Source organism: Hippoglossus hippoglossus, chromosome 19, assembly GCF_009819705.1.
Source record: "Hippoglossus hippoglossus isolate fHipHip1 chromosome 19, fHipHip1.pri, whole genome shotgun sequence".
NCBI lineage: Eukaryota > Metazoa > Chordata > Actinopteri > Pleuronectiformes > Pleuronectidae > Hippoglossus > Hippoglossus hippoglossus.
In genome coordinates, this window is record NC_047169.1 from 17,422,643 (window position 1) to 17,434,419 (window position 11,777).

The following is an 11,777-nucleotide window of genomic DNA, read 5'->3' on the forward strand; positions in this document are numbered from 1 at the left end:
CTCAGATCATCGGGCATGTGTCTCCTTGATGTACCTAGAATTAAAACTAAATCAGGTGAAGGTGCAATAAGTCACTATGGTGCTGCTCTCTGGAAGAAACTGCCTGATGACCTGAGATCTGCTTCAACTGTGTCTTCTTTTAAAAGCAGTTCATTTCTTTTCTCTCAGGCTTGTATGCTCACAAGACTCAAAGCTCAATACTGAATAGATGAACTGACAGAGAACTAGGGGGAAAACCCTGACTCAATACAAAACTGAAAATAGACATAGATTAAACAAATCCAAGGTGGGGCAGGTAATCAAAAAAGGTCACAAGGTAGACATCGACAGTAAGTGAAATGATCCAAAACATGAAACAATGGTGAGTACAAAATAAAACAGGAAACAACTAAAAATGTAAAAAAACTGAAAAACAAGTCATAAATCAGGGACCAGATGAAACAAAATGATCATATGGACAGAGTTTAGTTTGAAAACGAAAACATATTACTGTGGATGTAGCCTCTATCTAAAGTTAAAGAACACACATACCAACACCAAAAATATAAGTATACAACTTTTTGTGGTTTGAGGTCATGTTAGGAGCTGGTTATATTTCTTGATTAACATCAGTGTATCCATCCACTGAGCACATATAAGCATAGATTTGGTTTTCCTCTGTGTATAGTCACAATAGTAGTAGAATTGGCAACCTCATGGGAAGCTGCACACAGTTATTTTACCATATTATAGTAACAACACATACCTAATATGGAGAAACATATGGAATGGAACTGCTTTACTTATACACCAAACTGTTTAGGTCATGTAAAAGTCATCCAAAAGTCAAAGTGGTTTAACCTTTTAGAACCCACATTTATTTTATGTTGACAATTTATGATTGTATTTCTCTAGGCAAGAGATAAAGCAGTACCTGCCCTCACAGGACGGATTCAGCAGTAAAGCTGAGGAGATCCATTCCTTCTGTCTGGGTCAACTAGCTGCAATGCAGTCTCTCAGCCCTCAAGATGCCAAAACAGGCTTCATCGGTAGGTGGTACTTCATCTGAGCTACTCTGTCTCCTCTTCTCTCCTTTTTACATGATAACTGATGACAATTATATTTGCCTGAACCTTCTGTCTTTCAGAGTTTATGAGCAGTCTGCCTTTGTTTGGTTCCAACACTTTCTTGGCCCAGAAGGTGAGCCAGAGTGGCTGTCCCTCGCCCTGTGTGGTCAGCATAAGCCAGGAGGGCGTGCTGTTTCTTGACCCTAAAACACAGGTACATGTATAAACCACAGTATGGACTAGGGATTTCACAATTCCCAAAATTTAGTAGTCAATACCGATACAATGACATTTCCACGATTCTCAATACCCAATTCGATACCACAGCAAATACACTAAAAGAAAAGAATAAATCCAATGCACTTCAACACACACTCCTTTATTAAAAATATTTGTGTGTTATAATTTGCTAAGTTTAAGGACCCAAAATGCAGAACTCAGACAGTGTAAGGAGGTGACCATTACAATGTATTGCAACCAGAACTACAGGAGAGTGGACAGCCAAAAAACTGCAGGAGAACAAAAAAGCAAGAGTCTTCAAAAAAACTATGTAGCCTTCAAGTAATAAATAAAAAGAAATATAGCTCAATGACTGTAGGAAAACAGCAGACGCAACACACGTAATGTATTAACACACACACACACACACACACACACACACACACACACACACACACACACACTCTTACTTACTACACTTACTCAAGTGCAAGGCTGCTAGCACTAGGTTACTACAGTAGTATTTTAAAATGCTAACGTTATCAGTGTTTCTTCTAGGATATTCTTAGCAGCTGGGGCTCCCCACACGCATGAGGCACATCACAAGCGCCTCTGCTCTTTTCTAATCACTCACATGTAGAACTGATCTTTACAATAACCTGCTGAATTCATATTTATGTTCCTGGATAAACAGGGGGGCACTTCTTCTGCAACAATGAAGTTAAAACACTGCATTGTGTTATGATCTGCAGGAATAACTTATCTCCTGTCTGCGGGAGTACATCTGTGTCTGTCATGCTTCACACATTATTCAGTTATTAATCGATGATGTTGAATCATGAATCCGGATCACTCCAGTCACTTAAACCCTGATGTCCTGGCTGTGCGCGCCACGATATGTCTTGAGTTGTGTGTGTGTTGGACTTTTTTTCAATGTGTTTAAATATGTCTCCTAAAATTTAGCACGAATCAAACAAACACAAAGTAAACTTCAGTACTGTTCAGGTCCTAATATCTAAATAAGTGTTGGTGTTTATTGGTTTAAAGTGATCCAGGTCATTGGGGGAGTGAGGAGGGAGGACATGCGGCAGGGTAATACAGCACAGTACAAGGATACTGGACATGTAATGTCTGTCTGCCTGATCCAAGCAACAGAGGCAATCATTTTGCGGGCTGGTTTTGTTCGGTACCTACTGCAAAATAAAGAGTGCCGTGACGTTTTTTAGAATTTCGGCATTGGCTTGGTACCGAAGTATCGGTTCTTGTGACATCCCTAGTATTGACAGTGGACCAGGGTTCCCGGCTTCACTCTCACTTTTAAGTTTAAGGTTTCAACTACCTTTGCACCATTTGTCATTTCTTAAATTAATCCAAAACATGTTTAGGGGCTCAACTTACTCCCAACTAGCTTTGCTGAAGAGAGTAGGATTTAGTGCCCCTTAACAACATTTTTTTTTTTCATCTCATTGTGTCCATTTCACATTCGCAGGGATTTTAGAATGTTTATTTAGTCTTACACAAGAATGTGAAACAAAACCTCTATGAGTCTATATACACACAAAAATGAAGGGAACACTTAAATCACACATCAAATATTGATGAACAAATTATTCAAGTTGAAAACCTTGACTGATGTACATTGCATAATTTATTTAGAACAAAACTATGTAGCAATGGTAAATGGAAACCAAAATCCAATGAGGGCTGGATTCAAAATCTGAATTTCATCACAGCAACTCATAATGTGACTCAGTAGTGTGTACGGCCCCCTTGTGCCTGTATGCACTTCCGACAAAATCTGGGCATGCTCCTAAAGAGTCAGTGGATGGTGTCCTGGGGGATCTCCTCCCAGACCTGGAGCCGGGCATCTGTGAGCTCCTAGACAGTCTGTGGCGGTACTTGGTGACGTTGGATGCACCGATACATAACGTCCCATTGCTCAATGGATTTAGGACAGGGGAACGTGGTGGCCGGTCAATGGCATCAATGCCTTTGTCATCCAGGAACATGCAAAACAATTCCCTTTTTGGGGTTGTCTTGCTTTTGCCTCTCCATTGTACCTGTTGTCACTTTCATTTGCACCAAAGCAGGTGACATTGATTCACAATCACTTCTAAATGTAAAGATTGATATCCCTGAAGTTTACCTGACTTGGTGTTATACTGTGATGATTTAAGTGTTGCCTTAATTTTCCGAGCAGTGCACAATGACTGTAAATAAATATGGACAACATAACAAATTACCAAAAGTGAAGCCAAAATATCTTGATGGCCTCCCAAATGGCTAGCTGCAGTGGTGGTCATAAACTCTGCCCCCTATATGTTAGAAGATGGGACATGGGTCAAACTAGATAATCAAAGTTCAGGTCAAATAGTTTTTTCCAATAGATGGTTTCTGTCATTCCATCATGGTTCTTATCACAGTAATGCATATTCAAGTGTTTTGTTTTAATTAGTTCAGTCAGGACCATTTTCATAAAAATTCATCACAATTTGCCTCATAGGGCTTAACAGGGTGTGACATCCTTTGCCCTTATTTGTTGAATAGAGTGAGGAAAAAATAATTAGGAAAACCCTTTTAACAGGGAGGGAAAACGCAGAAACCTAACAGAGAGTTTCAAGTGAATGATCCGTCTCCTAAGAAAGACAGAAGTGCAATAGATGTTACAAATAACAGAGTACATCAACAAAATAGCAACATTTAAAAAATTCATAAAGACAGTGTCTACATAAATGGAGAGGTGTATTAATGTTTAAAGTATTTATACAAAAGAAAATGTTTGACAGAGATGAAGGGAACAGCAATGACAATTGTAATGATGGCAGGATTGTCAGTAATTGTAATGTATGTGAGAAGGCATATTTAGTTGTAATCATAATCCATGATCAGCTGCCACTTCAATCTATGATGTGGTCTGCTGTGGCTGAGAGGATAGAGTGGTAGTCCTCCAACCAGAAGGTTGGTGGCTCGAATGCCAAAGTTTCCTTGGGAAAGATGTTGAACCCCAAATGGCCTGTCATAAATGTGGAATGCAATAAGTGGAAGTCGCTTTGGATACAAGCATCAGCTAAATGCCATGTAATGTAATAATTTAATAATAATGATCCATGATGTGGCAGCATCCACGATCCTGGATCCACACAAGGAGCACAAGAAGACAAGTCACTAATGTGTATTATTGAGACATTATGTGATGGAGAGGGAGAGAAGTAAAAAAAAACTGCATGTGCCATGTGTCCCCTGAGAATCTAGGCCTATAGCAGCATAACTAAGGGCTGTTCCAAGGCAGACCTAAGCCAGCTCTTAGCTAAGCTTAAAAGTATAGGGTGTGTTTGCCTGAACTGAAGCAAACCTGCTTACATTTCCATGAGCCTTCATGGAAAGTGAGGAAGGGAGACGAGCAGCTAAAAGACCCCTGAAAAACCATGCCAGGGAAACCTTCCCAAGCGCATGTGTGGAAAACCTGAAAAAGAGAGCACACCTCCCTACCATTCCATTTGCATACATTTTTAATTATGAATGACTCAGAGGATTATATACTAGATAATGGCTGTCAACCTATTGATTTTGATGACACCATAATAGATAGCTTATGGTACTGATATAATAATAATATAATATTCTTTATTAATAGAGCACTAACATATGTTACAAAGTGCTTTACAAAGGCAGCATAAAAACAGATGCAAGTGCCGTTTAAAATGCTCAATAAAAAAAATTAAAAGAAAGTTAAGACTCAGGTAAAATTAGGAAAGGCTCTCAGATAGAAGTATGTTTTAAGAAGGGACTTAAAAGAGTTCAGTCAGCTGACCTGATCTCCTCAGGCAGGTGGTTCCAGAGCCTCGGGGCCCGGACCGCAAATGCTCTGTCCCCCTTATTTTTTAGCAGGGCCTCCGGAAAGGCCGAATAAAATCCGGAAAGGCCCTCTGATAAAAGTATGTTCTAAGAAGGGACTTGAGGAGTATATGTGGATGCTCCAATTATTATGTCTTTACAACAAAGGAGAGTTACAGAAAGCAATTGTACATATGTGTACATTCTGTGACAAATTGAAAATAAAGGTTAATGGTGATACAATTATAGTCACAGTCTTTGGTTGTAAAAAAGTTGATATTATTAAACTAAAGTTTGTTTGCAATGGCGAAAATCTAGAGATTGTCCATTGTTTTGTCCATTATTGTCTAACCCTATTAACTAAAATGGTTCTTTTAACATTGCCATTAAGGAGTTGCGTGCAAAACGTTTGCCATTTTTTGCAAATGTAGACAATTTTACTTACCTGTAGATATCGCACTTCATCTTTTTGACAAGTTATTTACAACTGTTATGTTGTATACATGTAATGTGTCGGGGTTTAAAAATATAGCTATTAGAAATATTTAATAAAATGTCTGAAGTACACCCCAAGTTAAAATTACAACATGCCGTGTCATGGGTCTTGCAGATTATTGAATGACCTTTAGCTCACAGAGAAGTGTGACCCCATCAACTGGGTGAAACTAACTATTAAACAAAATTCGATTCGAAACAAGGGCAATCACACTGTTTTAAAGCATTAATGTCCACTGATATCTTCCGACGAGGTGCGATCATCAGAAATGCTAACCTCCGCTGGCTTAGCCATTTCTGGTGGACTTTTAGGCGTAAAACATGGTGAAAATGACCTTGTTTCGAGTCAAAGATGATTGTAGGGGCTTGCAGATACTTGGATGGCACCACATGAGCCTAAGAGTCCACCAGAAGTGGCTCAGCTAGCGGACGTTAGCATTTCTGACGGTCCTTGAATGCACCTCGTCGGAAGATAGCGTTACTGTTGGGGACACATGACACATGGAGCTTCTATTTTCTCTTTTCCCTCTTCACATGAATGTTTAATCAATACGTGTTATTGACTTGACTTCTTTCACAGAGTACTTGTGCTTTATTGTGGCAGATCTGGGATCGCAGCTGTGGCCACATCAGACATTGTGATCATGGATTGTGGTCGCAGCTGATCATTGATTGTGATTACAACTAGATTGCTTAGATATACAATATGCCTTATCACATATACTTCAATCACTGGTAATCATTACAATTGTCATTGCTGCTCCATTCATCTCAGTCAGACATTTTCTTCTGTATAAAAACTTTAAACATTGATACACCTCTTCATTTCACCTAGACACTGTCTTTTTACATGAATGGTGTAAATATTGTTATTGATTGAGAAGATTCCAGTTGTTCAATATCAAAGAAACAGTCCTAAGGATAACACACTGATGGATAACTGGCTAGCGGGCAGGTGTATTGGCGGGATCATGATCACTACTGCGGAAACTCTGGCTTCAAATGAAAGCACCCGTATATTGTGAATTCATTTTTGTACAGTGGGAGGAAGTGGAGATTTGTTGTCCATCTTTATTACAGTCCTTGATTCGAAGTAGCATTTGACCTTTGTTGGGACACAGATCTTTCTACTGATAAAAATTCCAGCAAATGGTTAGAATCCCTGGTGAATAACAGAACTATGACACTGATTGTGAAAAAAGGCCAGTATCACCCATCTGATGATTAATGTTTCTTTCCTATGTAGGCGCAGGTGTTTATGGTGTCTTTGGCAGATGTACAGTCCATGCACACCATCCGCCCAAAGAGACAAGGGAAAGTGCCAGCATTCAACATCAGTTATGGCAATACAGCTTATCCCAAAAAAGTCACCATTCATCTCAAACAGGTAATGACTACAGTTATGATTACAAATACAATTTTTGTGTAAAACTTCATCAATCATATGGATTCACCTGTGGAATGTAATGGGAATGTGATCAAGACCTGAGAGAAACCCTGACATAATGGGATGATGCAAAATTTTATCTAGCATCACATAGCTTTACAAAGAAAAAAAGGAATGTCTTGGTTTTATAAGCAAAGGTAGGTTTACCACATAAATACTTTTAGAAAGGTAATGCCAACAAAACACCAAAGTATCTGTTAAATTGCTAAATTGCTGTGAAATCTGGTAAACAGTGACATTTCAAATAGACTGGTCAATTCTGGAGATTTGTGCATACATGTTTGGTCTTTCAATCTCTCTTTCAGGCCAAGGAGATGTGCCACACCCTTGCTCTGATCATTGAAGAGTTGATCCAGCTTTAAGTTACCAGCTCCATTTCAAATCACCTGTAAACACAAACACACACGTTTGTACATGTATCTTAGAGAGGACACTCTCTAAGATACATAATACATTCCCTAGCTCCTTACCCCAACCTTAACCATCAAAACTAAATGCCTCACCCTAATTCTAATCTGATACATGCTGCACTACACATGCTGTACAACATCAGGAGAATACGTCCCCTTCTCACTCAGAAGGTGGTGCAGGTTCTGGTCCAGGCCCTGGTCATCTCACGCCTAGACTACTGCAACTCCCTCCTGGCAGGTCTACCTGCTAGTGCCTTCCGACCTCTGCAGCTCATCCAGAATGCAGCAGCTCGACTGGTCTTTAACCAACCTAAATTCACTCACACTCGCTCCCTTCACTGGTTACCGGTGGCTGCCCGTATCCGTTTCAAAACATTAGTTCTTGCGTACCGTGCTGCGAACGGATCGGGTCCAGTCAACATCCAGGACGTGGTCAAACATTAAAACCCAGCCCGTTCACTCCGCTCTGCATCTGCCAATCGGCTTGTTGCTACCTCACTGCGAGCTAACCACTCAACGAAATCACGACTGTTAACTGATCAGGACAGCAGAAAGTCTACACATCTTCCGCCGCAGACTAAAAACACACCTCTTCTGACTATACCTTGGATAAAAGTTTAAACTAACAATTAAGTAGCACTTAAATGGCACTTACTTATAGCACTTTGTATTTTGGCTTTCTTGAAGAAAATTGTACTTTCTTGATTCTTGTTGTTCTGGGTTTGTACCCTCATGGTTGAATGCACTTATTGTAAGTCGCTTTGGATAAAAGCATCAGCTAAATGAAATGTAATGTATGTAATGTAATCTAAACCCCCTAACCCTTAACCCTCAAACAGCCTATTAAAGGTGGGCCAGAAAGTGAGGACCGGACAAAATGTTCTCATTTTCCCAAATACTCTTTACTCTTTAGGGTCTAGGCTCAAAATGGTCCTCACAAAGAAACTGTAGAAGTACACACACACACACACACACACACACATATATATATATACTGTCCTAGCTCACATCAGGGGACATTACATGGACTTGCAATTGTATGCTGAAAACATACCTTAACTATAACCCTAATCAAACAACTCACACACCCAATTTGTACCAAAGGTGAGTTTTTTTTTCTTAATTGATCTATTTTGGTATAACTCTTTGTGTTATTGCTGAAAATGAACTGAATACAAACATGACTATGCACACATAAGATAATATTCTCTTCAGTGTTCTGTTATCTGAGATGAAGTAATACAGAATTGACACATGTAATACTAATAATATGACTGAATTTGGAATTTGCTAGCTGTATGACTATGAATGCCCTGATTATATTCCTTTTGTGGTTTGAAATCCAATAATATCATTACAGAAATTTAAACATCCTCATTATTGGAATGTATTTAAATAATATCTTGTAATTTAAGTACATGTCATTTATATGTATTAAAGAAATATGTTGATTCAATTGATTTCACGTGATCGTTTAATCATATTTTCCAAAGAGGGCAGTATACCGGGGTTGCAGACGAGGGGGTTGTGGCAGGGCTGGCAGGGTGGGACCAGTTGCCTGATCAAACCTGTTGAAGAACAGGTTCAAAACATTTTCCCACTTTTAGTGCCCTGCAGCCTGGGAGTCAGCTTTCTTTGGCCAGAGATGGTTTTCAGGCCTCTCCAGACCAAGTGGCAACCTAGCGTGACGTCCCCCATTGGTTTGTGGACTGCTGTTTTGAAGCCAAGAGTTTCAAATTTTATCAGCTTCATCTTGACGGTTTGGAGCCAGACTGGGGCTACGCTACCATATTTGGACAAAAAGGAGGAGCTGTAGAGGTGGGCCTGAACTCTCAACCCAAGGACTATAAACACGCCCACCTACACCAGCTACTGACCAAACCGAGCTCCCGACTGCGCTGAGATCTAGCTATTAGCATTCATCATCCGAGGTAAAGTTCGTAATGTTTAATTAATCTAAAAAGCCAGTGGTGCTCATGTCCACATATTTCATAGGAGTAATGAATTGTAGCTGAAGTTAGTCAATCAATCAATCAAATTTTATTTGTATAGCCCATATTCACAAATCACAATTTGTCTCATAACAAGGTGTGACATCCTCTGCCCTTAACCCTCAACAAGAGTAAGGAAAAACTACTAAAAACCCTTTTAACAGGGTAAAAAGAAGGTAGAAACCTCAGAGAGAGCCACATGTGAGGGATCCCTCTCCCAGGACGGACAGAAGTGCAGTAGATGTCAAGTGTAAAGGAGAACATCAGAAAGATAAGGGTATTTAGAGCTTTGATTAGAATAAACACTTTGTAGCATAATGGAAGGTCAATGAATTGATGGATTATTGTCAGTAATGGTCGAGTATCTGAGGAGAAATACTATATATCAAGCAGTCCTGCTGCAATCATAGTCCATGGTCAGCAGCCAGCAAGATCATGATCCACCATCAAGATCGGATGCCACTATAGTCCACAGTCATTGTCCACTGCCGCCATCAGGATCCATCATCAGCTGCCACCTCAATCGTGGTCCACCACCATTATCAGACGCCACCACGATACAGAATCCGCCATTATTATCACGATCAGCCAGCACGATACAGAATCCGTCATACTGGATCCACCATTACGACCTCTGATCCGCGATCCACAGATCATAATCCACAATGTGGCCGCAGACGAGGCCCTGGATCTGCGGACAATAAGGCAAAGGGACTCCGGGGAAGAAGTCAAGTCAGTAACATGTATTGATGAGATATTCATTTCTTTGATGTGATAAGGAGGGAGAAGAGGAAGGAGAAGCTGGAAAGAGAAGCTAGTGTTAGTGTGTAAGCTAACATTAAATAGTGTTATTACACAATATTTTTTCACACTTTTAATCTGCAGAACATAAAGGGACATCAGAACCGATGTGAGCTTCTACATGAATTCTGATAAATAATGGCTCCTGGACTGTTTCCATCACCGTCAGTAGTTAAACTACACCCTGTTAAATGTTTTAAATGTAAGAGCAGCTTGTGTTCCTCCAGGCTTTGGACTGAACTCTTACCATGCACAGACGACTGTATATAAATATTAAGCACTAGAGATTATTTTCCTACAGTGACACAACTGTATTTAATTTTTTGTTGGATTATAAATTCATTAATGTATTTTAATTAGCAATAAAGTTATCTATGAAACTATTTTACTACTCATGATTCTAAGGAGGACATCTGTTAAAAAGTAACAGCAGCAACATGCACAGTATTATTATCATGTAAGAACATTTGGATGACTGTGTTGTTGGAATATGGAATTAATATCAGGCCTTTTATATTTTGGTTTCAAACAAATCATTGTCAATTAAGATATTAGTTAATACTTTGTGTCTTATGACAAATATTTAGGAAAATGAAGACATTAAATCACCAAAGTGTCCTGTTTGATTTATTATATGCAAAAACCAGGCAAGTCATCTGTATTCAATGGAAAATGTACTCAGTACAATTTACTCATATTGGGTACATGTGTTAAACACATAATCTGTTCAATCACATAAACTGTGGTTTAAAATGTTTTATGTCAGAGATTAAGTAAACACTTAAGAGTTTGCATGTCTAGTACATACTTTTAAAGTTCCAGCTGTTTACAATTAAAGACTCACATTCACATTGGTAAACACTTACTGTGAAGGTTGTGACTGCTGAAGTTGATCCATCTCCTAATTCAGAGGTCTTCAACAGGGGGTCCACGACCCCTAGGGGGTCCGCGGAGGTACTGCAGGGGGGGTCGCGAAATCTTTGGTTGATTAGACCAATTTTTTTTTTTTAACCAATTTTTTTCCCACAAATGTAAATGTCTTTAAATACACATTAACATGAATCCAACATATTGTAGCGAACGGATAAATGGAGGCAGAAGACGTTATCTTTCAGTCAGCAATGCACACACTGCAGCTCCACCTTGCACATGTTTAAAATAAAAACATGAATATATGAACCTGTGTATTATTTGAATAGCTTAGTATTGAATGCACAATAACAGGGTAGCTATGTTTATACATGGCACTAGGCCCAGTTTAATATAAAATACAATTTTATACAATATATATAGTAGGGGGTCCCTGCTCCATCTCTATCAGTTTGGGGGTCCTTGGCCTGAAAAACGATTTAGTTTTCCTTTACTGCAATGCAGGTACTCTCAGCCACAGAAGAACAGCTGATCCAAACAATTTCTATCAAATATGTTTGTGATTTCCTGAGGTTTGGAGATAATTGACTATCTTGGCCAAGCACAATGGTTATAAATGGCATTCTGTGTTATTTTATCATTAGAAGTAAATCCTTCTACATAG

At 39.2% G+C, this 11,777-nt stretch overlaps 1 protein-coding gene across 1 annotated transcript in view; it reads left to right on the forward strand.

Annotated features, from left to right (window-relative positions):
- The window catches only part of myo15b (myosin XVB), a 51,351-nt gene extending 43,688 nt beyond the window's left edge, over nucleotides 1–7,663 (forward strand). Inside the window, exons 40-43 of the mRNA XM_034571121.1 lie at nucleotides 895–1,028; nucleotides 1,127–1,260; nucleotides 6,841–6,981; nucleotides 7,347–7,663. Of these exons, the coding sequence (XP_034427012.1) occupies nucleotides 895–1,028; nucleotides 1,127–1,260; nucleotides 6,841–6,981; nucleotides 7,347–7,403 (466 nt within the window). The 3' untranslated portion in view covers nucleotides 7,404–7,663. The remainder of the gene's footprint in view (nucleotides 1–894; nucleotides 1,029–1,126; nucleotides 1,261–6,840; nucleotides 6,982–7,346) is intronic.
- The last annotated feature ends 4,114 nt before the right edge of the window (nucleotides 7,664–11,777 follow it).